This window comes from Sceloporus occidentalis, unplaced genomic scaffold (assembly GCF_023333645.1).
Source record: "Sceloporus occidentalis isolate IW3139 unplaced genomic scaffold, rSceOcc1.0.p SCAF_8, whole genome shotgun sequence".
NCBI lineage: Eukaryota > Metazoa > Chordata > Lepidosauria > Squamata > Phrynosomatidae > Sceloporus > Sceloporus occidentalis.
This window is the reverse complement of record NW_028316988.1, coordinates 45,653,268-45,680,543: the sequence shown is the minus strand read 5'-3', so window position 1 is coordinate 45,680,543 and position 27,276 is coordinate 45,653,268. Positions and strand designations below refer to the sequence as shown.

General features: G+C 41.0%; 1 protein-coding gene across 3 annotated transcripts in view; it reads left to right on the top strand.

The window, feature by feature from the left end:
• The first annotated feature begins 837 nt into the window (after positions 1 to 837).
• LOC149308812 (fibronectin type-III domain-containing protein 3A-like) overlaps positions 838 to 27,276 on the top strand; it is a 59,007-nt gene continuing 32,568 nt past the window's right edge. For 2 of the 3 annotated variants that reach the window (XM_089536518.1, XM_089536520.1), the window contains exons 1-4: positions 838 to 947; positions 19,220 to 19,359; positions 26,800 to 26,817; positions 27,033 to 27,108. In XM_089536518.1, the coding sequence (XP_089392644.1) occupies positions 19,249 to 19,359; positions 26,800 to 26,817; positions 27,033 to 27,108 (205 nt within the window). In that variant the 5' untranslated portion in view covers positions 838 to 947; positions 19,220 to 19,248. Of the gene's footprint in view, positions 948 to 3,374; positions 5,165 to 19,219; positions 19,360 to 26,799; positions 26,818 to 27,032; positions 27,109 to 27,276 lie in introns of those variants that run through there. The other variant, XM_089536519.1, reaches the window with a different exon arrangement.

Below are 27,276 nucleotides of genomic sequence, written 5' to 3'. Positions count from 1 at the left end.
TAAGAGTATATTTTGCTATAAGATATATTACAATATATATATATAGATATATATATGTATATCTGTAATATAATAATTACATAAATATATATATCAGGATAATATATAAGCAACCATAGGAGTTAGAGTGGAATAATGGTGCTATAAGAGTATATTTTGCTATATGAAATATATTATAATAGTTTTCTCTCTCTTTCTATATATATATATATATGGAATATAATAATTATATCAATATATATATATATATATATATACACACATGTATATATATTGATATAAACAACCATAGCAGTTAAAGTGGAATAATGGTGCTATAAGAATAAGAGTATATTTTGCCATATGATATACATTTATATATATATATATATATATATATATCTGGAACATAATAATTATATAAAAATATACATATCAGTATAATATATAAGCAACCGTAGGAGTTAAGTGAAATAAAGGTGCTATAAGAGTATACTTTGCTATATGAAATATATAAACATATATATATATATATACATATATGTATAATCATAAAAGCGCTCTAATGCTATATTTCCCTCCCTTTGCTTCCCTTTTTTGCACCTTGGATCCAGAAAACCCTCCCTCCCGAGCAGCTTTCCCCTTCTCTTCTGAAGCCTGTGCAGAAGCAGATAAAGCTCCTCCTCCTCCTCCTCGCCCTTGACATAATCTTCCCGTCGCTTGCCGCGCCCGCCCGCATGCCTCCCTTCCTTTGCCTTCACGCGCCCGCCCGCTCGGCTTTTCCCCCCTCGGTCGGACCGTGGCGCTGGGGCGGGCGGCAGTGCGCATGCGCGGGAGGCCGCATTCCATCATGGCGGAGCCGTCTGAGCGGAGCTGTTCCTGCGGCGGCGGCGGAGGAGAAGGAGAGGGCGGCGCTGCTGCTGCTGCTGCCGGGCGGAGGAGGCTCTGAGGCGGCGCTTGGGCTCCTGGTGAGGGCCCAGGCCTGGGGGATCTCAGCCTGGGAGGCCGGGGGTCTCCGTGGGGCGTTTGGGGGTCTCCGGGGCTTCTGGGTGGGGCTGCAACCCTCCATCTTCTTCCCTTCCCCTAAAACCTTGGCTAAACCCGCATCTCTCGAACCCAGATCCTCCTTTCATAACCCTTCCCTCTTTCCTCCTCCGCAGCTGAGCCCCTTTTTCTCAACCCCCCCCAAAAAACCTTCCCATCCCCCTTTTTTAACCCAAGAGTCCTCTTTTTCTTTCCCGGACACGTCCTCCATTTCATCCAGGTCCTCCATTTTGGCCAGTGGGCATGTCTTCCATTTCAGCCTTCTTTCCAGGAGGGATTTTTTTTTAAAAAGTCCTCCATTTTGGCCAGTGTCCTCCTTTTCCAGGACGCGTCCTCCATTTCAGCCTTCTCTCCAGGACGGATCCCAAAAGGCCCTCCGTTTTTAAGCGCATTTAGGGTGACCAGGCGCCCTCCTTTTCCAGGATGCGTCCTCCATCTGTCCAAAAGGTCCTCCATTTTTGCCCACTGACCTCCTTTTCCAGGACACGTCCTCCATTTCAAGCTTTCTGTCCAGGAAGAATTTCCAAAAGGTCCTCTATTTTATTGCCAGTGCTCTCCTTTTCCAGGACACGTCCTCCATTTTATCCATCTCTCCAGGAGGGAATTCCAAAAGGTCCTCAATTTTTGAGTAAGATCAAGGAGCACATTCAGGGCAGCCAATGTCCTCCTTTTCCTGGGCATGTCCTCCATTCCGGATTCCAAAAGCCCTCCTTTTTAAAACACATTTAGGGCGGCCAGTGTCCTCCTTTTCCAGGACATGCCCTCCATTTCAGCCTTCTGAAACTCTAAACATCTCATTTGGAGCATTGACTAAGAAACATGGATTTATATTGATATGAGTATTTAGGTTCTGTGTGTTGTAACGCTTTACATTGTTCTTGAATGTCCTACATTTTACGGTGCCTTGTCCTCTTTTGCAGTTAGGACATGTGGTCATATGGTTGTCCCCCCCTCCAGATGTCCACTTTTTCCTGGACATGTCCCACATTCCAACCTTTCTGCCCCAAAGGTCCTCCATCCTCAACTGAGAAGCATGGATTTCCGACTTATGGCAACCCTATCCTGGGGTTTCTTCCTTGGCAAGGTTTGTCCAGAGGAGGTTTGCCATTGCCTTCCCCTGAGGCTGAGAGAGTGTGACAGTGGGTTTCATGGCCAAGCTGGGAATCGAATCCTGGTCTCCAGAGGCATAGTCCAACACTCAAACCACCTTTCAGGGACCCTTTAGAGCCACCCTATTTATTTATTTAGCGTATTTATGCCCTGCTCTTCAGCCAGAAAGACTCTCAAAGCAGCTTACAGATAGACATTTCACGACTTGGAAGGCATGCAGCAGCAACGCCAGGACTGGGCTGGGTTGCCTAGAATGCAAGTTGGCATAAGATACACTTAAAAGCGTAACAACCAAAATGGTGAAGGGTCTGGGAACCATGAATCCCTATGAGGAATGACTTAGTGAGCTGGGGATGTTTAATCTGGAGAAGAGAAGGTTAAGAGGTGATATGAGAGCCCTGTTTAAATATTTGAAGGGATGTCATATTGAGGAGGGAGCAAGCTTGTTTTCTGCTGCTCCAGAGACTAGGACCTGGAGCAATGGATGCAAGCTATGGGAAAAGAGATTCCACCTCAACATTAGGGCTGTCCAACAGTGGAACAAACTCCCTCAATGGAGTGTAGTGGAGTCTCCCTCCTTGGAGGTCTTTAAGCGGAGGCTGGATGGCCATCTGTCAATGGGGATGCTTTGATTTGGATTTCCTGCATGGCAGAATGGGGTTGGACTGGATGGCCCTTGTGGTCTCTTCCAACTCTATGATTCTATGAAAATTGGCATAACTGTATTTATTGATTTATGGGATTTATATCCTGCCTGCCTCCCCTAATGGGATTCAAGGCGGCTTAAACCAACCAAGTATCTCCGCAGCAGCCCTTGGGGTTTTGCAAAGAGCCTCTCTAAGCTATTCTTATGCTTAAGGAATTCTTCTGCTCCTATTGCCCATTGCCACCTATGGATATGAGAGCTGGACAGTGAAGAAACCCAGCAAAGAAAATCAGCTCATTGGAGATGTGGTCCTGGAGAAGAGTGCTAAGAATGCCTTGGATGGCCAGAAAGAGACAAATGGGCCCTTAAACAGAACAAACCTAAACTCTCCCTGGAAGCCAAGATGACAAAACTGAGGCTGTCGTACTTTGGCCACATCATGAGAAGCCATGACTCACTAGAAAAGATACGAATGCTAGGAAATGTAGAAGGTAGTAGAAAGAAAGGAAGACCATATGTCATATGGATGGACTCAGTCAGAGACCATGGACCTGCATCTACAAGACTTAAGCAGAGCAGTGGAGGACGGTGGGTCTTGGAGATGTGCTGAAGTCAACTCAAGGACAGTTAACAACAACAACCAATGTTTACACTCTTCTTTAAGATGTGGTGCTGGAGAAGAGTGGGCTGCTAAAAAGAGCAATGGATGGGTCTTGGAGAAGATCAGGTCCAAGCTCTCCCTGGAACCCAAGATGACTAAGCTGAGGTTGTCCTGTTTTGGCCACTTTGTGAGAAGACAGGACTTGCCAGGTAAAGAGGAGGGCAATAGGAATAAAGGAAGATTGCATCCCAGATGGATAGACTCAGTCAGAGAGGCCGTCTGTGAGTCTGCAGGAGCTGAGGATGGAGTGACTTGGAGGCCTCTCATACATAGGGTTGCAGTGGGTTGAAGTCAGTTTGATGGCAACTAAGAACAAAAAAGCCTCACTGCTCTTTTAAAGATCTTTCCCCCAGGCCCTGTTACTGTACTCCAGAAAAACCAGTAGCCCCAGTCCCCCTCCACTGGTTTCCCACCCCCAGCATCTGAATTGCAGTATTGTTGGTCCTCCAAACTCACCCTCTCATTGCCAGATTTTCCTCTTTCTCTTTGCACCCCCCAAAGCTATTCTCCGGTTCCTGGAGTGGGTCTTTTTATTTCTACTTTCATTTCTTCTTTCTCCTAGCCCTTCTTTATCTCTTCTACCCACTGCGTTTCTTTTTCCATGGCTGGGCACAGCCGGGGTTAGATAAGGAAGCAGGATTCAGGATGAGCGGCGTGAGGAATTGGTGTCAGGAATGGGAGCCACTGGGATGAGTAATGGAGGAATTTGATGGGAAGATCTGTAGAGGGGAAAGACAAAATTGCAGGGTAGATGCAAGAACTGAAATAGGTGGGTTGGTATCAGAGGGATTGGTGGACAGTAGAGGAGTGTATACAGCTGGGTTGTGTGAGGTTACAAGGTGTATCAATGGGGGAGATTGGAGATATGAGGGCGAGAGAGGATGGAGCTCTAGGTGGTCAGGGGAAAAGAAAAGGCTGAAGAGGGGATCTTGGAGTAGAGGAGAATACAGATGGATTTGCTGAAAGGGGAGGGTAGGCCTTGAAGGGAACCAGAGTTCACTGAAACAACCCTGGATTGTTTGGGATTGTTTAGGTGAATGTATAGGTGTCCAGTGAACGTGTACTGGATCCAAATTGCAGGAAGCAGGTTTAAAGTGCTGCGTGTCTAGATTTTTGGTTGCTGAATGGACTCAAATGCAAAATGCCAAGGCTCTTTGTGCTTGAGATGGGAGGTTATACCTGACACTTAAAGTGGGCAAAAGGAGTTAGGTATGCGAAGAGAAATATGCCTGGATTTATGGGTGGATGAGAAGAAGATTATAAAGGAACTCAGATTCTTATACAAAAGAACTCGAATCAGGAGTTCAGGAGTCGAAGCCCAACTTTACACATTCCTGTGAATCCTTTTCATGTAGCCGGAAGCCCCTTGGAGTGTGGAAAATAAGTTCCCAGGAGTATCTCCTTCTCCTTTGCTCCTTCTGGCATGCTCCAGAGTGTCCCTTTGGAAAGAGGTTCTTCTGCTCCTGTTACCTTTTGGAAGAAAGCTCTGGGAGGACTATTCTGTCTTTCCTTTTGGTCACTGCTCTTGCTCATTATTAGTAAGGGGACAGGAGGAGGGTGCTATCTTTCCCTTCTCTGCTTTCCTCCGCTTCTACACACCCCTCCCTCTCGGTGCTGCTCTGTCTGAATGCCACGTAGCCTTCTAGCTATTCCCCTTGGACTTGAGTGAGTGCACAGCTACTAAACATCCAAAACCTTCCCCAACTTTTCTCACGAGGAAAAAGGTAGGTGCTGTAATCAGCTGCTGTGACTAAAGAGAGTGTTTTTTATTACCTTATCCTGCTTTGTTGCGTTTCCTTTGGAGATTGGTGGCCAAGGCCAGAAAGAGAGTCATGGATCATTTAGCGGGGGCTAACTCAGAATGGCAGGCTTCAGATCCATCTTTCTCGGTTATTTAACGGTGAGAGAGTCAGCTGATGGAAACCCCCATTCTGGACCGAGACGTCTCTCTTGCAACCCCCTCCCTCAACATATGGCAAGCAGTGTGCGTTTCCATAATCTTGCCAACTGGCTGCTGCTGACGCAAAAGCTGGCAGGTGTACTTAACTCAGTGTTTGCATTTCCTGTTTGCATCCATATTCCTTTCTAAGTTCGTATTTCTGTCTTTACATTTAAGCAACACACATCTCTGTTTTATGCCAGTGTTCGTTTCTTATTATTGATTGAAAAGGATTTTTGGATAGTGTCAGCTTTGTTCATGTATTCAAGCTCTTCAGCTGATAAATACATATGCAAACTTAGGATGGCAGACTGCAATTCAATATTTAGAACAAAAAGCAACTTCGTCCTTTACTTGTCACAGAGCTACCTTGAAGCCTAGGCAGGTATAAACGGTTTTGCTCCTTATGTTCTGTCAAGCAGCTATAAGTGCTAAGAACAGGAAGGTAGTTGAATTTGGGCCTGAAATTGTCATTCTGTACGTATTGATTGTGCTTACTGAAAAATCAGCATTGTTTGATATTTAGTCTTTACATTTTCCCTGACCAATTTAAACTTTCTTTGGCTATGACTTGCTTCAGGGTATTAGGCACTTCTCCCTTTCCCCACTTAAATTTGAGGTGACTATTAAGAAGCTATAGCCTAATATAGTCAGCTAGAATCTGAGAATTAATAGTTTGTAATTCTCTGCTCAGTCATGATTCCACTTAGGAAGGAGAAATGAAGACTCTCTCCATCAGTCTTCATTATTATGGTCAATTACCATTTTGAATAAACTGTATTTTCTCAGCCTGAGTCCTGCATGTGTAAGGGATAAGAACAATGGCCTGTAGTCTTCTTCTTTTTCTTGCAGTTGCAGAAGTAATGTGTCTTACTCTTTGAACATTTCGAAAGCAGTCATAAATATCAATATTTTTAAATCTCTCTTAATTTTCTTCTGTGAATATCAAAGCAGAATCTTAAACTCTTGCAGCAAAGCTTGTGAAGGACATTATATTAGTAGAGGTAGAGGTAGTCCAAGTCTGTACAGTTTTCCACTACAATTTACATGAAGTTAACATCATAATAAAAAACATTATAGTACCATATATTCTTCAGTTGCTTCCGTGGACTTTAGTCCACGAAAGCTCATGCTGCCAACTTCTTTCTTTCTGTTAGTCTTAAAGGTGGTACAAGATCTCAATACATATAGTACCATATAGCTAACTTTAAAAACCCTTTTATGATGACATGAAGGTAGGTGCCAAGTGAGCTTTCTTGGGGAGTGCATTCTGCAGTTGGGATGCTGCCACCAAGTGGGAGACCTATTGCAGCTCAAATCAGTTTTGGTCAAACTGGTGCCTTGCAGAAATTTAGACTATAGCTCTGTCATCCTTAATGGTTGGCCATGATAACTTGGGGCCAATCATTGGAATCCAAAACATCTTGAGGTTGACATGTTAGGGAAAATTTCCAGTTCCTTACTTTGTCACATACAGTGAGCTAGAGGTGAGATGTCCAATGTCTGATAAAAGAACATTTGGGGACTGATTGTACTTGCAGTGATTTAACTTAAAATACAGAAGCTGCAGTTATTTATCTTTAGCATATGGAAACAATGCACCTTGGTTCCAAATGGCTATCCAAAAAAAGTGATCCACATGCACAAATGTGTTTACAGATGTAGATCACCTTGACATATTTGTAAAAAGGTGCTGCAGTTTTGTTTTTGTGTATGGTAGGTCTTGAGAGCACAATTTTCTGAGTGCCTGGATAGTAGACCACCTTTTAGCTGCATGTATGCTGCTTTGAATTCCATGATGGGAGAGTGCTTGAATATACATGAATAAAAATCAGAATTACTCCCACAGTGTTCTGGATTCAGTTTTCTTGGGCAAATTGTTGGGAGCTAAAATACATTTCCCTCCCATCACCTTCTTTACAGCCTGCGATTTGTGATAGAGTTGGCCAAGGTCAAGATGTTTGGTTTTCGACTGTTATCTCTTCTGCAGGCCAGGCTTGAAATGAAAAGTTTGGGATTACTGGGTGAGGAAAACACACTTAACACTGTATTGCATTCCTGAAGAGCTGATTATAGAGGGAGGCATAATTTAGTCTCTTCTTCATGTTAACACAAGTCTTTGTTTGTGTAAGTATAGATGCACCATTTCTTGGTGATTTTGCAGCCCGGCCGTTTCAAAAACTGCGTGCCATGGGAAGTCTTAGGACCTTCAGGTTTGCACAGATGTTGCACACAAATGATGATTTTAGAGATCAGGGTCTTTTGCCGACATCAGCACAAATATTTAATTTGGCAGGGGCATGGGAGGATCAGTAGGTCAGATGAAAAGGAGGAGGAAAGAGGGAAGACTTGCATTGTGCTGCTTAGGAAACAGCTGCTCTGGGATGGCAAGGACTTGGGCATAGTCTTCAGTTGCATCTCCTGAAATGAGCAGAGGACCTAGAGCAGTGGTTTCCAAACTTCTGTCTTCCAGATGTCTTGGACTTCGCCTCCCAGAATTCCTGACTAGGCCAAGCTGGCTCCGGCTTCTGGGAACTGAAGTCCAAATCACCCAGAGGACCAAAGTTGGAAATCGTTGATCTAGAATATATGGTACCCTTAGTACTTATGTAAGATTAGTGCAGCTGAACCTTTTTATGAGCTGTATGAGACCAAGGATATCTCCCCCAGCCCTGAGAGCCATGATGGTGTAGTGGTTTGAGTGTTGGACTAGGACTCTGGAGACCAGGGTTCGAATCCCAGCTGAGCCATCAAACCCATTGGGTGACCTTGGGCAAATGGCATTCTCTCAGCCTCCGAGGATGGCAATGGCAAGCCTCCTTTGAAGAAACCTGAAAACCCTGTGATGGGTCTGCTTTACGGTCACCTTATGTTGGAAAAGACTTGAAGGCACACAACAACAACAACAAATGAGGACAGTAACATCTCCTCATGCCCCTTCCCATTTTCCCATGCCCTCCTTGTAACCAAGATCATGTCCATGAAATCAGAACAGTTGTATTCTCTTCTTGTTAACCTGTGTTTTCATTCTCCTCTCTCTGCTGTTTTGAAGCCATACATTAGATTGTAAACTCCTTGAGGCAGGGACTTGTCTTGTACTCTGCGAACGACAGTGTACACTGCTGGTGCTAGTTAAATCAATACTAAGATGGCTTGGGTCCAGGTTATTTGAAGGACCGTATTTCCTTTTATGAGCCAATTAGAGCGCCAGGGCTGCATCTGCACTGCAGAATTAATACAGGTTGACACCACTTTAACTGCCATGGGTCAGTGATATGGAATTCTGGGAACTGTAATTTTGTGAGACAATTTTGTGCCTCTGGTGCCACAACAAACTACAAATCCCAGGATTCCATAGCATGGAGCCATGGCAGTTAAAGTGGCGTCAAACTGTATTATTTCTGCAGTGCTGATACAGCCCTGGTGCTCTAATTGGCTCATAAAGGGAGATATCAATTGTGCAATTCAGATTTTAAGGTTTGCATAGAGTTTTTAAAATACATTTTAGTGTTTTAATGTAACTTTATAAATTGTTTAGTGCTTTTTAAAATGTTATGTTTATACTTCTTATGGTTTTATACTGTTTTTAATTGGATTTCCTGCCAGCCATTTTGCTTGTCTATATTGGGACGAAGACAGGATAATAATAGTAACAAATAATAGCAACACTATTGTAATCCAGCACTTTGGTTCCAAATAGAAGCCAGCCACAGAATGAAGACCTTCCCCATGTAATTCTCCCAGCAGTTGATATTTGCAGAAGAGTAACACCTCTAATCTTAAAAGCATCCTAGAGGTGATAATTGCAGTGTAATGGATTGCTGCAAAATGCACATATGGAATTTATTTTGGTTTGCTTGGCCTTTAGGAACTCTGTCCTTAATCTGTCCCCAATTTTATTGGGCTCTAGAGGCATACTGTGAAGATGATACCAGTAAGGAAGATCTGGTGCTGGCAGGGTTTGTTAGAGTCTTGATATTCAAAATGGCTTGAGCACAAGAACTTGGTGTCAGATCATTTTTTCCATACTCAAAAGAGAACCTGAGTCAAATTAGGGCTTTAACCTTTTTGAAGGTTCCCATTGCCAATCAAACTTTCCATTTCCTATAGATTTTTATAAATTGCTGGTTTTATTTTTATTTGAAGAACAGCTGCGTACAGGTGGCTGCTTTGATTATTATATGTTTAAAAAAATTGCTTAATGTGTTCCCCATTATTTTTCCCTCATTTCCCATAGTAAATTACAATCAAGCCTTGCGGGGAAGAAAGTCCCCGCTGGCCTGCTGCCAGGTACCTAAAAATTTGCAAAATCGTTTGGAAATAGCTCTTAAAAGTAGCTGGTAGAAACTGAGTTGTAGTCTTGCTTTCAGTCCCTGTATCCATTTGGTATTTCTGCATGAAGACAAGGCCAGTTCTGTGCTGTGGGCCAGGTAAAAATACAGAGATAGGGACGAGTCTTGTTCATGCGCAGGAACAGCAGAATACTCAGAGTAGCGCAACTGTGCCGAGTACCATTCACTCATTTATTTCGATTTATGTCCCATCTTTCTGCAAGGCAGCTAACTGTGGTGAAAATCAATAGCAAAATAAAAGAACAGACAAAGCAAATCAACACACTAACAGCATCTGCATTAAAGCTTGCTGGCTTGCATCTCTAGTTCCTGTGACTGGAACTCTGGTCGTGGGACATTCCTGCAGTTATATAAACCAGATGTAGATCTAGAGGAAGGTAGGTTGGATGTTTGGGTTTCGCTTCTAAGTATTGGCCATACACCTTGTATTAGCAAGGCATTGAAGACGAAGAATATGGCTATTCGTTGCTCTGATCGGTAGTGCTCAGTATATGCAACATGGGCAGTTTCCAGGGTTGTGCCACACACATCCTCACGAAACGTATGGGAGGTAGACGAGAAGAAGTACTAGCTGCATAGTTTGGTTTGTGTGTTCCATTAACAGAGCTGTGGATACTTGAAAACATATATGATAAAATATATACAGTGGCCCCTCCACATTTGCTGGGGTTAGGGGTCAAGGACCCCGTGAATGTGGCAAAAATGCAAATAAGAAAACACTATTCTTTTTACCTAAGAAGACACCTCTCTAGGAAACTCTGGGTCCTCCAGTGAAACTCTGTGGTCAACATCTGGCAGAAGTCAGAATCATGCTGCAAGACCTACAAATGCCCAGAGAAGTGGTTTCTCTAGAGCTTCTAGGTTCTCTGTCAGTTGTTCTGAAGGACCTAGAGATTCCTAGGGAGAACATATTAACCAAAGACACAAATAATCAAATCCGCAAAAGTCAAAACTGCAAATATAGAGAGCCACTGTACTAAACAATCTTGGTGTAGTACATTATCTGTTTTCTTTGAGAGACGCACTTGATATACATGGGAAATCAGTATGCGTGGACATGGATATGCATAAGCATGATTGGTTTAGGTTATGCCCAACTAAAACCTTTAGTGTAGGTTTTCCTAAACTTGATGCAGAGGGCAACAATATTATTCTGGATTAATCAGAGATTAACTTTATTCTTCACTCGGGAACGTATGCATTTTCGTGATCAGCTCCAGATTGTGCGAACCTGTTGATCCTAGTGTATGCTTCCTCCCGCTGGAGTATTTTAGCACTTATATATTGAGAGAGAAGTGAGATTTGGGCCACTTCTCTCTAAGGGTCAGAGATTAGTAGGTACATTGAACATGGTGGTTTTAATTTTTCAGTAAGGTGTCAGTTTTTCTGTGGCACAGTTAGGGAATCACCAGTTTAATACATTTTATAAGCAATTTTGTAATTGGTCATCTCACCAGCTTCCTCTAATAACAGGATCCACTCAGTAGATTTTCTTTCCGTGAGACATTTGCTTGGCTCCTTCCTATGTAAATTCCGTCTCCAATTATTATTATTTACATTGGTTTGTTGGTATTTACCTAGACTTGGGTTACTTCTCTTGGCTGTTTTAACAGAACATACATCACTTTAGGAACTCTTCTTGAGTTGAAAAATTATTTTATATACTTTATGTATAATTGCTGTGTGACTCACGGTTCATCTCTGACTTAATGGTGTAAGGCAAACTGATCACCAGTTTTTTTAGGCTGAGAGTGTGTGACTTGCCCAAGGTCACCCAGTTGGCTTTCATGGTTGAACAGGGATTTGAACCCTGGTCTCCAGAGTCATAGTCCAATGCTCAAACCACTTCACCATGCTGGCTCCTTTATGTATAATACACACCATTAATTATACATTGCTTTTAAGCTTTTGTTAAAATAAACATTTTCACTCTTAATAGTGTGAAATGTATTTGTAATTGAAATCGTCATCAAGCTTAATTTTATTGCGTTCCTCTGGATGCTCTAGTTATTGCTTGCATGTTAAAATATTAAGTGCTGATTAGCTTTTTACTTAATATACATCAGATATATTGACATAAGAACATTGCTTTAAGAACTCGCTGAAGTAAAATGTGTCTGGTTTTAAAATACATTTTTTATTTTTGCTCTAAAGAAGATTTGTTTTGCAAAAGAAGCTGAAGGGGTATCGCATTTACCATTGACCATCTAGAGTTTGGAAATAGCTGAAAGCATGTGCTCTCCTGATGAGAATTGCAGCTTGAAAAGTGTTTCGGCTGCAGTTTTTATCAATGCTTTTTGGTTATGTGCAGAGAGTATTATTTGGCAAGGGACTTTTCTCCAGATGGGAGAATAAACAAGGAAAGGATAAATATTTCAAATTCCTGGGTACAGATATCATATTTAGGAACTCAGAACTTTTCCAGATCTGTATTCTTTTAAACAAATTTACATTCTCTCCCCAAATCCTTCCAAATACCTAGTTGCGTATCATGTATAACTTTAAGTTATACTGAATGGGTATTCACACAGTCGTATTAAAATACTGGTCAACAGGTTGTCTTGAAAAGTGGTTTGGATCCAGGTAATGAATCTAGATACTCTAAAGTAGTGGTCCCCAAACTGTGCTATTTAAAGGGTTTTGGACTTCAACTCCCAGAATCCCAGACTATTGGCCAACATGGCTGAGGCTTCTGGGAGCTGAAGTCCAAAATCTCTTAAAGGGCACAGTCTGGGGACCACTGCTCTAAAGGCACAGAAACTATTTGATCTTGGAAGTTAAGTAGGGTCAGCCCTGGTTAGTACTTGGATGGGAGACTGCCAAGGAATACAAGGTGCTGTGGGCTATGTTTTAGAGAAAGGAACTGGCAAAACCGCCTCTGAGTTTCCCTGGCCTAGAAAAATCCTATGAAATTCATGGGGTTGCCATATGTCAATGTGCAACTTGAAGGCACATACACACAGTGAGACTTAGGTGGTATACAGACTGGGTTGTATGTGTGCTTATGGTTAAAACGCAGGGTTATGAATGTGTCCTTATGCTCACCATTTTCTAAACAACTTTGTAGGAGGAAACGTAGTATTCCGCTCCTACCTTCAGGATCAGTTTTGTTATAAAGGAACTCCTCAGGCTTTTCTGGAGGACTGAAACAGCTTCTTGGGAAGATGATAACACTTCATTCAAGTATGACAACAAGGGCAGTTCTGAAGTCTCTAGATATAACCACCATATTGAAGCATGACTTCACGATCTAGTAATAAGGAGTTGTTCTGCTCATGCTGTCTTTGCATGGCAGAGGGCTTCTTCTATTTTTACTGTAAAATCTCCCTAAATAATTGACCAAAGGTTATGGAAAATAGCTTTGGGATTTCTGCTTTAATCTGTTATGTTCATGCCTTTGGGTCTCTCTGGGCTCTTATGGTTTTAAACATCTATAGGAAGTCCTCAGTATACACCAAAGTCAATGTATACTATGTCATTGGAATCAGATGACGCTGTGTAGGTGTTGAACTGGTGGTTGTTGTCATTAGTGGATAAGGGCTGATTCAAGATAAGCCCTGATAGATAATAGATAAAGGTGTGTGAATGGAAACCTGAAGATGCTAAAATTGTTCATACTATTTCCCCACACCCAAGAGCTATGCCTTTACTGATATAGCTGATTTTCTAGTCTTATTAAGATGGGAGAAACAAAATGGCTTGGAATTTGAAAGTTCTCTGTTTGCTTGATAGTCTTCATAGTATTGGTAATTGCATTTATGTAACAGTGCTTGAAAAATGTAGACCTTTTGTGGCAAAGCACAGCATCCAAATATTTCTGAAATGCTTCCATTACAGACAGTATTTTGCGGAAGGCTTGCCTTTCATGTTACTCATCCCAGCTATCATAAATTATAGCAGTTCATAATGTCCGTGGCAAACGCAAATAATCAATACTCTTGCCTTGCTTATAAAAATAGCTTAACCTTGATTTGAACAGATGCCGTCTTTCCTGTAAAGCAACAGATGATTCAGGGTCATTTTGGCAGAGGAACAAATGCAAGGTTCTCCAGCAGCTGCCTGTTACAAGGACAATCCCTTGCCAGTCAACCTGATGAATCTTTCAATCAAACTAATGTTTTGTGGTTAAATAATTTTTTAGTAGACTTTTGTTCTCTGTCAAATTTTCTATTTTTTAAAAATAGTCTTCAAACGGTGACTTTTCATTTTCTGTTTGCAAGGTTTCCTGTTTGACTTATCGTTGCAAAAAGCAGCAAGCGCTTTTCTTAAGACAGAGGCTGTTGGCCCCTCCACATTTGCAGCTTTGACGTTTGTGGATTTGATTATTTGCGGTTTGGATTAATATGTTCTCTCTAGGACTTTTTAGGTCCTCCAGCGCAAATCTGCATGGACCATAGAGTTGACCATAGAGTTGTGCTGGAGAACATAGACATTCCTAGAGAAAACACTTCTCTAGACATTTGAAGGTCCTCCAGCATGATTCTGTGATCAACCTCTGGAAGATAGATATTGATCACAGAGTTGCACTGGAGGACCTGAAGATTCCTAGAGAGGTGTTCTCTTAACTGAAAAGAATAGTGTTATTTTATTTGTGGGTTTTCCACATTCACTCCAGCGAATGTGGGAAGACCACTGTAATTCTATTTTTTTTTCCTTGTCTGGGGCAAGGAAAAAATTGTGTATGAAGAGATTGCTATTGTGAATAGATGGTGGTCCTCACCACCTGTGTATTGGTAAAAGTTTGCACTTTGGGACCAGGGACAATGAAAGACATCCTTCTTCTTTGAATTCTCTATGGTTCATGTAGATCTTGGGAAATGGGACTTAGTGCTGGGTATCTTTGACAGTTGTGGTTACCAGTAATAACCAGGTGATCAGATTCGGTTCCTTCTAAGATCCAGTATACTAGCACTGAGTAATTTAGGTTTTCAGAAATTGTTAGTGCCATTCTGTTTCTATCCTCAGCATGAAACTGAACCGTCTTCAGTTTCGAATACTACCACGATCCACCTGCCAACTAAATAAACTGGTGATTTTGCCTATGTTTTGTAATAACCAGGTTCAGGATACAAATTTGTATTGTGTGCCAGTATTCCAGGCCATGCTATTTTTCTGTTACCCTATCACTTGGTCCAAAACACATTGCAGAAATAATCCAGTTTGAGACCACTTTAACTGCCTTGGCTCAGTCCTAGGGAATCGTGGGAACTGTATAGTTTGTTGTGGCAGCCAAGCTCTGTGATAGATTTCCCTAGCATTGAGCTAGGACAGTTAAAGCGGTCTCAAACTGGATTATATCTGCAATGTGTTTCAGACCATTGGTTCTTCTCTAGATCAGATTACAATCGCAACCGAATATCAAGCTCTGGGCTTCCCAGGCCACAAAACAAAGCAACCAACCACAAAACTGCTTTGCCACGGTTTTTACAACAAGGTTGCCCTTCTTACTTTGGCTTTAAATGGTTGGGAGACTGTTCATGAGAGAATCGTATATGTGAGAGAGACTTTGAGAGAGACTTGTATTTGTGTTTCGGGAGTTAAAGGTTAAAAAACTACAGTGGTTTATGCCCACCACAGCCAAAGCTGTTTCACATATTAATTATGTGGGCATTTTCCATCTATGACTCTCTCTCTCTCTCTCTCTCTCTATATATATATATATATATATATATATATATATATATAAAATGTGACTGTGCTTGCTTGTTGGGCAAGGCTGAGAAACATTTCCAGTGTCTCAGCTTAACCTGCGGTGCTTTTCTGGGTAGGAGCCAAATGTTACATACGGAAGAGGAGGGGCGTATGAGGTGTCTTGGGAAACATTTAAAATGATTTCTAAAGATTTAATAAAAAACATATCTTTGGTGTATGAATAGATTGCTATTGTGAATAGATGGTGGTCCTCATCACCCCGCCTCTTCAAAATTAGGTTGTAACTAGCTTTCGATCAAAAGCCCCATTTTTCTGTCTTGCCTTGAATCTTGCAATATGGAAACCCACTTGCCTTAAGTGCTCATGTGTGGTCCTCCTGCGGAGGAAAGAGGGTCTTTCAAAAGTAACCTGACAAGGTGTTACAGATGTGTTTATCTGGGGGAGTAGGCATGAAGTAGTAGCAAAGGAGAAAGGGGTCTAGCATTTTCAAGTTTGTGGAGGTCTTTTCTCATCTTTTGCTGGAATTGATTTATATAGCTGTTTCCCAAGTTAAGGCAATCCTAAAATGTGTGTCATTGCAGACTGTTTTGTTCCGCAGAGTTTAAATAGTGAACTAAATATTGGAGGGACAGAAGTCCAATAGGTACACTATTCAGCAACCTGATCTTCCCACCTTGAAGAGAGCGTGGTACATACCCAAAAATGAGGTTTTAAAGCGTAATCATTATTCTCCTTTGTGGAACAATGGGGAAAACTATACTTTCCTCTCTAAATGGTTCTTTCTCTGGTTATGCCACTCAGGACTGTAGTCCATTTAATGTAGTTGTTCATAAACCTCCTTTGTTTTCAGTTCAGCCAGATTCAAATCTAGTATTGGCAAAACACAATTTTGTTTTGTTCTTGCTTTGAACATCTGTGCAGGACTAAAAAAGTATGTGCCTTGAGAGCATGCAATGCATCTTTAAACAACTGAACTAGAATTGGGTGGTGGAGGATGTTTCAGACTGCATCATGAGTTGCGCTGTATTAGCTGTGAAGTCCTTGCTACTCAGTGATGGAGACTATCTCTTAGTATAGCATCCTTGCATCCTTGGTCGGTCCTTTTTCTGGCCCAGGTCAGTATGTGCTTCTCTGAACACAACTCCAGTCATCTGTAGGTAGTCTGTCTTCCTAACACTTGCTACAGGAGATATAATTTAATGAGATCTTACAAAAGAAAGGTCTAGCCTAGCAGAACTCCCTATTTTCCTATTTGTTCGCTATTTGCTTCAAAGGTATATCCTCTACAGGATTTGTTGTTCTGTGCCTTCCAAGTCATTCTAGATTTATGGCAACTCTATAATGGGATTTTCTTGGCAAGGTTCGTTCAGAAGAGGTTTGCCATTGCCATCCTATGAGGCTTAGAGCATGTGACTTGCCCAAGGCTAGTCAGTGGGTTTCGTGGCTGAACTGGGAATCCAACCCTGGCCTCCAAAGTTGTAGTCCAACACTCAAACCACTGTTTCACATTGGCTCCCTTCTAAAGGCTTACTTGTATAAAAACATACTGAAATACACTCACAAAATGGTGTTGGCTGCTTAAGGGCTGAGAGAACAGTCACTTCCCTAGGACCACCTGGTGAGTTAGTGGCAAAGATGAGATTTGAACAAGAGACTTCTTGCTTGCAGTTCACATTGTTACCTGCTATGCCACACTACCTCTCATAGGCTCCATACAGACAGGCAAAAATAAAGCTGCTTCAAGTCACTTTGGAGGTATGCTGTTTAAATGATGCATGTGTCCTAAGAGTCTGGAAGCCACGCCAAAGCCACGATCCAGTCCTAAGGACTTGAGCACAGCTTTAGCGCAGCTTCTGGACTCTTAGGACACATGCATCATTTAAACAGCATACCTCCAAAGTGACCTGAAGCAGCTTTATTCTGGCAGTCTGTATGGGGCCATAGTGAATTTAGTAGTTAACATGCTGGCTTGAGAAGGAGAGGAAATGAAATCTGCTTTTGTGGAATACAGTCAATTTTGCTTTATTATACTGAGGCCTGTTACAGACAGCCAAAATAAAGCTGCTTCGAGTCACAGTGGAGGTATGGTGTTTCAATGATGCATACGTCCTAAGAGTCCAGAAGTCGCACCAAAGCCATGCTCCAGTCCTAAGGACTGGAGCGTGGCTTTGGTGTGGCTTCTGGACTCTTAGGATGCATGTGTCATTTAAACAGCATACCTCTAAAGTGACTCAAAGCAGCTTTATTTTGGCCTGTCTGTTCGGATCCAATATTTCTCTAGATAATCTTTTGGGGGACTTAGGGTTAAACTGGAAGGCTGTCAGGGACCTTTTAATGATATTTTAATCTGACTGAATTGCAATTTGTTCTAATAGGAGCATGCTGCTTGTAAATTGTTACCTGCCTGGAGGCAGTGGGATAGGCTAAGACTATAAATCTATAGAAGTCATGCTTTTTAAACATATTTCTATCCCAGCATGGCCACATTTTTTTTAAATAAACATACATACCCCCATACTCTTAATGTAAGAATGGTTTGTAACTATATACCATGTTAGCAGTCTGAATTTGGAAAATACCATCCCCGCTGCTATTTCCACCTGCAACTCAAATGTTTCAAGCATGTTTTTCAAAACTGGTTATATTTTTAAACTAATCATTAGAATGCTTGTTTAGCAGTGCTGCTGTGTCCCAAAGGGCTCTTCCTTACTTGTGATGTTTTTCTGTGGGTTGATAAGAGATGTGTTGACAAAGAGGAGGAAGAGGTATCATTAAAACAAGAGTCTCCTGAGTAGTCCTTGTATTCTTTATCCCAAAATGCTTCTTACAAGTTAGCTATCAAGTACTAAGCGCCCGAACGGAGAGGCCATAATAAATCTGCTTTGGGTCACTTAGGAGGTATGCTGTTTAAATGACACACGTATCTTAAGAGGCCAGAAGCTGTGCCAAAGCTGCGCTCCAGTCCTTAGGACACATGCAGCATTTAAAAAGCATACCTCCAAAGTGACCCGAAGCAGCTTCATTTTGGCCTGTCTGTTTGGGACTTACGTTTGCTTTGCGTGGACAGGAAATAGTCTCTTTTTGTTTGCAAAATGCTGGTCATGGGAGGAGTGTGATTAAATGTTGAAGGTGGGCCACTATACTGGAAGCCTCCCTGAAAGACTGCAGTGGCCATCACACCATCATTGGATATTTGATACCCAACTTTGGCCACAAAATGGTGCAGTTTCTCTCCTCATTCTATAAATGCAGTTCTTGAATCCGTTAGGATGAAAATTGGGTTTAAAATAAATTAATGAATGTTGTAAAATGTCCATGGAATGGTTGTCTAGAATACCAGGTAAAAATTGAAACCATTTTAGGTATAAAATAAAATAAGACTTTAGCTGCTTCTGAGTAGAAAGCCAGCCAAGAAGGAATAAGAGTAATTTCTTTATGGGGTTCTGTCTTGCTTTTTCTTATCCCCTAAACAGGACAAGGAATAAGAAAAAAGCAAGGTAGGATGGAATTCAAGTGCAGCATTTTCTCTGTATTGTTACAGAAAATAATGTGAAAGGAGGACAGGTGGGGAGAGAAAAAGGCTAGATCTAAATAAAATGTAATCCAGAAACCAAAGCTAGTCGAGTTATCTTAGGCTTCATTTGCATGTTTCTTTTAAAAACGGTTGCTTCTAGTCATCCATTGCATGTTGTGGCCTGGCTGTGTCCCTTATCTCCTCTTGTGCAGAGGTTTGACCTTTTGCTCTTGAGCTTTTCTGATCAGCTGGATGTATTTCAGAGCCAAAGGGGCAGAGGTAACTCTTTCTGACATTTGCAACTTGTGTTTTCTTTCACCAGGTGGCTGCCGTGAGAGAAACGATTAATGAATGGTCATTTCAGCTATGATGGCAGACCAGCCACCTCCATTAGAAGCCACACCTATTTTGAATGAAGTGCCACTTCTACCTCATATGGTTAATGGGGACACCACACAACAGGCAAGTGCAACTGTGTCATAGAAAAACAGCTCAAGTTTTATTTATGTACTGTGTAGTACCTAGTTTTTTCAGTCTCCCAAAGTGGTACATTTCAGGCCCTAGCATTGGGCTTACAAACTAAGGCAGGATGCACAAAGGAAGGGGAGAATAGCAATAAAAAGGAAGAAGGAGATCAATTCTTCAGAGAAGGTGGTAGACTGTAAGTAGGCATTCAAATGAAATTCCAGCCAAGGTGATAATACCTTACTCATGGTCTGAGTACCAAGCAGTGGTGGTTCTCCTTTGGCCTATGGAAGGAATAGAGTACTCTTTCTCCTGTAGTTTCAAGTATTCTTTTTGGTGAAGAGGGAGGAAGTGAGCTGCCTCTAGTTGGAGAGGCAGGATATAAATAAAACTTCTTCTTCTTCTTCTTCTTCTTATTATTATTATTATTATTATTTGCTTTGGCCAAGATTTTTTTGTTGTTGAAAGCAGAGGCAGCCTTCATTGGCTGATGGCAGAAGCAGAGTGCTTCCCTTTGCATGGCAGTTAGATTCAGTTGGGGCTGAACATTCATTTTGTTAGGAAGGAGACGATAAGCTTCATGTAGATACAGTTGACAGATGGGACCATGTTTGCCTCTTTCCTTGGTTTAATGTTATTCCTAGGTGGAAGGGGAACATTCTTCCAGTGGCCTGAGGTACCCTGGCCAACATCAAATGCCTTAAGTTCTTAATCTTTGCAAAGCATCCTATGTAAATTGCAGTGATATCAAGGAAATTATATCACAAAGTTCCTGTAGCACCGTCAATATATATGAAAACCATAAAGGTGCCAGTTTTCTTTCTTCAGATATTTAATGATTAGAATGGTGATATTAGAGAATGGAAACAAAATGTGTTTTCTAGTTCAAATAGCAGGTTTGCTGTGAATTGGCTGAATGTGAAACATTTTATGGACTTAAGAAACATAATGTAAATATTAAATGTTCCTAAGCAGCATACTATGATCACACATATGTGTTGTCATTGTGGTTCAGTACAATATGTCCTTAAAGGCAGTTGCATGCATTATGTATTGTGTACTGGAGATGACACTAGTGACAGCAGTGAGGGATATTCACTAAATTGAGGTAAAATCTTTATGTTTTTTGTACTTACAGCCTTGCACTTTGTGTTTTCTAGGGTATTTCAAAAGCACAGGTTCTAACTTGGGCTTTCAGCAGGGCTCTATTCACTCATCTGCCAAAGAATGATTTCTTCCTGTGTTTAAACCTATATCATCCCACCAACCATGATTTGCGAAGGGTTGCTAAATAGGATATAAAACACCATTTGGAACTGGTTTGCAAACTGGAGTGTATACCAGTTGGGACTTGCCATTACTTCTGAATTAACAAGCCAGTAACAACCCATTGTTCCAGCTATTCCTCGATTTTAAAGAGATGGCTGCACTTTGAAGATGAGTGTGATGATCTTACGAAGCTAAATTCTTTTGTTTATTTTTATTTAATTTATAGACTGTTGATCAGTGGGGTGGGTGGTATTCCCAGCAGAATCCCTATTCTGTCCCAGCCACCCGCCACCCACCCGCACACCTTCCAATAAACACGCTCAAACGTAGCAGACTATGGGATGGGGCACACGGTGAGGGAGATAGTATCCTGATAGACCGCTTCAGCTCTGCTTCACTGCCTCCCTGCTTGCTGCTGGACAGAGATCCCAGGTGGAGAAAGGTAGGAGAGACCACAACACCCCTTACCCCCACACTTCATCTGACCAGTCTTTGCAATGCTAGCCAGGTTGGCATGCCCATCCTGGATTAAGTCCTGGATCTTAGGTGTCTTCCCATTTACTAACCTGGCATGGAACACCAGCATTTTTAGCTCTGAGACAATTTGAACAGTCTGGGAGCAACTAGCACCGAAGTAAATGATAAGTGTGAAAGTAAGTGAAAAGTATATGGGAGACATGCACATTTTAAAACTATGGTATGTCTGTTGAACAGCTTGTAACTCACATCATAGCATGGATTCTTACCTGTGATTAGCAGAAACCATTAAGACTTGATATTTCTATAGAAACGACTCATCTTCACAAGTGCAGTAAGACAAGTATATTATTGTAATTTACTTTCTGTGTATCCACATATTTGAAGTGGTATGTAGTATAGTGCACTGATGACTAAAGATCTTAAAGCCTTTGTTCAGGGAGCAAAAAATAATCTCTCAAGCTTTTTGCTAGCAGGCGCAGAATGGTACTTCGTGACCATTTTCTAATTGAGATTCCTAGCATAAATTCTAAATCTTGAAGGTTTCTTTCTGCACTGCGATATTCTAAGAGTAGGTTTTGCTGACTGATCATTTTGATCTTGCTTGCTCTTTGTTTTGAACGGAGTCTGTACACTAACGTTTTAAGATGGCTGGGTATAAATGAAAAGGCTGCCAAATTAAGATTTGTATTCCCTCTGGCTTGATTATGTCGTGTTACACAATAGAGTAGTGATATATTTGCACCCTTTATCTTTCGTTCAATCGGTTTCAGTAATGCCATTCATAATTGCAGGTAATAAAGTGAAGATATTCAGCAGAGATTATTCTTGTAGCCTGGCACTAAGGCTAGAATTTGAGGAGCTACATTAAGCTTGCCTAAGTACTGTGTCCCTTGAGTGACAGATTTCCAAGCCATGTCACAAACTACTTGTGAACTGAAGTTACAAGATGTTTGGAAGGGACAGCCTTTTGAGATGTGTTGCCTTATCAAGAGATGATATTAAACTACTAGTATGGTGGCGGATGCATTTCAGAGTGCCTTGGGAAAGCAGAGAGAGAAAGCAAAGTATGGAGTTGAATAATGTATAACTACTATTTGGGATGAAAATAGGTGAACAGAGAGTTCCTGTCCATCCTTTATTGCTTTTGCTTTAATGCAAAACAATATTTAGCATTCATTCATCTTTAAGAGATGCTGCAGTAACGAAGTCTTCAATAGGATTGGACAAAAAGTACCAAGATGACACATCCTTTTATTTTTCTGAAGCACCAGGAATTTCAGTGATATTTCTCTGGGCTGTAAAGTAAATAGTTCTTTGTTCCAGTGTGAAAATGCATTGATAGTTTCAAGTCAGCTGTGTGATTTAGCTCCAGCTGCATAACGTAGTTTGCTTAACAGTTCTGGAAAATGATGAAACCTTGGCCTTTAAACTGACGTTTTGCATAGTGGCCTCGTTCCAACGAGTTGCTTCTGAAATGTTAAAGTAAACCGGCAGATGACAAAACTTTTCTGAAATAGGGAGGCTTTCTGAATTAATAAAGTTTAATAACTTCCTAATGAAATTCTCTTACGAAAGAAACAGCTGGTAGTAACAAAACAAACATCAAGTGAAGTTTGCCTAGATTTCCCCCTCTTTTCTGAGAAATGTAGTTAGTGATGTATTTTGAAATGACTCTTTGTGGACAAGTAAAAGGCATAGCAAAAATTCCCTGTTCACCTCCAGGAAACGATTTTGATATGTGCCTTTGTATGTTAGCCTGATGTCAAATAAAGCATTAATTTGGTTTAGTTTCTGTTTAATTTCATTTTATTTATGATCTACACAACATAATCTAAGAAAATTGCTTTCCAGATCTTCAAGTCTTTTGTCCACCATCTTACTTGCATCCTTCACCAGCCAGAGGCTTTTAGGAAGGCTGCAGCCGAGCGTGAAGCCCACAGCAGCCTCACCTTCCTCTGGTTTAATATATTTATAGCCTAACTTCAAGGGTATAAACTTTGCAGGTTCATAACTGTTACATAAATGCAGTATACCAACCAGGTCAATTATCTTTTTTTAATCAGGCTATAGAGAAGGGAGGGCAACTCCTTTAGATCTGCGAGAAGATCAGCTCTCTTTGGCTTTTCCTCTCACTGTTTGCATTCAAGTCGATGCAAACTTTATACAGGTTGAGCATCCCTTATCCAAAGTGTTTGGGACCAAAAGGGTTTCGTATTTCAGAATCCTTTTGAATTTTGGAACACCTGTATTTGCATATATTTGCATAATGAGACACAGTGAGGCTGGAGAGAGACGGTGGTGGTGTGCCTTCATATCATTCCTAACTTACTGTGGCCCCAAGGCGAAACTTTCATGGGGTTTTCTTGGCAAGTTTCTTCATTTTGTATCATTTGACAGCTATGCTCTTTTTAATGATGAAGGTGAACTTATCACAGAAACTTACTAAAATTTGCCTTAGAGCAATTAAGATGTAAACAATCCTTTTACCTAATTAAATGTCAGTTTGGTGTTCTGTAATAGAAGATCAAACAGCCATGTTTGGGAACTTTGCTTCTGTATCTTAATGTATGCGTATATTCTGTGGCATGCGTTCTTGTTGACAGGACCATTAAATTGATTTGATAGTTATGAAAGCTGATCCCTGGGAGCCTTTTCAGCTTCCAAAGATTTGGAAACATCAAATAATGTGAATATTGTCACATCAGAGGATTGTTAGTTTTTAAGATCTCTCTCTGTCTCTATCTCTGTGGCATGTTTATGAAGGAGTTTTCACATGTATGCCTTCCCAAATGGAAAAGAGGTAGTAAGCGATTTCTTGAGAATATAGAGACAGTCTCTAGATCAATGGTTCCCAAACTTTGGTTCTCCAGATGTTTTGGACTTTAGCTCCTGAAATCCTGGCCAAGATGGCTAGGGCTTCTGGGAGTTAAAGTCCATACCACCTGGAGGACCAAAATTTGGGAATCACTGGTCTATATGTTCCCCTTGCTGTGGGTATTTGTGTCCTTTGGTGGGTTTTTTGCTACTTCTAGCCACCTCCCAACTTAGTTTTGGAAGAGTTTGTCACATGAACATCACCTAGATAGTGCATAGGATTTGTATTTAGATTATTTCAACTGTTTCATTTTAATGTTTTAAAATGTTTTTTGTCTGTGAGCTGCCTTGGGTCCCTTCTGGGAGAAAGGCGGCACACAAATGAAATAAATAGATTAAATAATAGGATCCATAGGGGTGACAGAGCTCTTGCAGCTTTTACATTAGTGCATTCTGCACTTAACCAGGCACTGAGTACTATACATGTTACATGGCCTTTTAATGAGTGTAGTTTGGGGGAGAAGCAGATAAACAAAATAGGCCCTTATTTCATTTGGAACAAAATGTAAAGTTGGCTGATCTTTGATTGAATGTGGTACTGTAACTTAGCAAGCCCTCTAATACATCTGGAAAATGTTTGGCCCGTTCACTGCTTAAGAAATTGGTGAGAAGCTAGGCAAATGAGGCATAAATGCTTCTGGTTTGCTAGTTCATGTTGAAATAAGCTTTTTCAGTAAGAAGCAAGTGGTTTGGCTGTGGCTTTATATGATGGTATTAGGTCATCTTCGACCTTTCTCGTCCACATTATCTGATCAACACAGGCGTCATCTTTGGCCCTCTCAAGTGCAAAAGTTGCTGGTCGTGGTTCTTTTGTTGTAATGTTTTTAGATCATTTTTTCAAAGCAGCTTTGCAAGGTTTAGAGGCATTAAGCTTAAAATCAGAAGACAAGCTAGCCAAAATTATTAATTGCTGATTCTATAATAAGCTAACGACTTTGACTTTTAGGTCTGTAAAATAGTACGAAGCATTCTTTACAGATCGGCTGAGGGCAAAACATAAAACCAAAGAGCACTGTGTGCCGAAAATACCATTGGCACATAATAGCAACAAAATATTTGATTCTGAGAGCCAGTGCCTGAGTGAATCGTATTTAATTAACTAGTATTTAAAAATTGCAGGCTACAAATGCTTGTGGAAAGTAAGACAACTGAAGCTGAGTTTTGTGAAAGCATAAGGTGTAAGAAATCAGCCTTACTATACTTCTAGTCCAGCTAGTAAGTTGTATATTGTCTCTACCGATTAATGACAGTTCTTCAGTCTCAGGGAGAATTGGTTACCAGCCCTATCTGAAGATTGCAAGGACTGAATCTGGAACCTTTTGCATGCTAGCCATGAGCCCTACTGCTAAGATAAACCCTTGCTACTTTGGGATGGTGCAATAAATAATTTTCTACAGTTGCATCCTTGACTGTTCCCAGCATTTGCTCAGAGTTTAACCAGCGCATTGCTAGGAGCATCCTGTTCATGTTCCTAGTGATTTGAAGTGTCATTCCTGGCTTGAGGCAACATCCGTTTCTGAAGAAGTGAATGCAAACGTGCTGCTTGTCTCTGGGCACAGTGTGAGCCTATCTAAAGAAAATACTTTGTGTTTTTGAACCATTGACTAAAAAAAAAATAGGCATCATTTTCTGCTCTGGATCCTTCTCTTCAGAGCTCATTTATTTGAGAGGAAGTTTCATGGAAACGGATGGAAGCGGCTTCCATGTAATGATTGTGTTAGGATTAGCGGTGTTTATTATGCATTCTGTCCTTTATAGTAAGTATATAGTATGCATTACAGCCAGTGTTTTGTCTTTTTTGCTAGCTTGTTTCTTCCATAAAATAACCCACACACGTTGCACACATTTTATTTGCAAACCCAAGCTGACGTTGTTGTGTCTGTCTCTCAGAGGGCAACATTTGTGCAACAGCTGTTCTTAGGGAATTGAACAGTTCTGCTTGTTCTTCATCTCTCCCTGGCTATGGTTAGTGCTGTGAGTCGATGCCATATTGTAGAAATGCTAAATTGTGTGTGCAAGTACTGAAGTAGAGTATCACTTTTTATCTTTATTATCCCAGCTTTCCTCCTAGAGGGGTGACATGGCATGCATCGTTCTCCTTGCACTACAGCCTTGTGAGGATGCTGAGAGAAAGTTGTGCAAGTTCGCCCACTGAACTTTCAAAACTTTAAAAGTTGTATCAGTGGCAGGTTGTTTCAAAACAGATGTGCAGGCTGTTCCATTTTCCCAAAAATGCATTGTCTGATCCATGTTCAATGGTAGCCTCATGCAGCACATGTTATGATAACATGGATGGCATGAAGGCTGACCCACCTGTGCCATATATACAAACACTTGGAAAAACAACATGACAATAAAACAGTAAAAAGGAGCCCTGGTGGCGCAGTGCTTAAATGCTGGTCCTGCAGCCACAGCATTGTAGGTTCGATCCTAGAGGAGGGCTCCAAAATTGACTCAGCCTTCCATCCTTTTGTAGGTTGGTAAAATGAATACCCAGCTTGTTGGGGGCAGTTTGCTTACAGATTGTATACTGCTTAGGGAGTGCTAGTTCACTGGTAAGTGGTATAGAAATGTACTTGCTATTGCTATAAAATGGTAATAAAACAGAATTTCATCCATGAATTGAACAGCTAAAGTTGAATTGGAAATACCTGTTTTTCTATATAAATGATTTAAATCACCTAATGATGCAGAGTAATAGAAAATGGGAAGGTCATGAGTATAATGTATCCAGTTACACATGGTAGAAAAGCATTACCTCCATATGGTAAGGTAGGAAAGATGTTCAAAGCCTTTTTTCTTTCTCTCCTGTAGCAATGCCGAAACAGGCAGGTATGTAAAATTTCTTCAATTTTGTGGAATCATTTTTTAAAGTCTGACACAAGTTAATCTCTGCACACTTTATTACAGAATAGCTGACTAGTGCACAAACTAACACTGCACAACCTTTGAACACAACATTTATATTTTGCATGCTTTGGGTCTCACAGAGTGTGTGTTGCCTTCAAAAGCTGGATTTGAAAGTTGGCTGTTTGTTTTGTTTTTAGGTTATCCTTGTGCAAGTAAACCCAGGGGAGACTTTCACGATTAGAACCGAGGATGGACACATTCAGTGTATCCAAGGTAAACAACAACAACAACAACACATTTGAGTCAAATATATGTTTTAAATAAATCACAGTTATCATTGCTGGACTTCTGCAGTCACTCAGGGGGCTATAAGATGTCAGTCCAGACTATCTGACAGACTGTCACTTTTAGATGCATATTTTAAATAGTTTCAACGTTTTA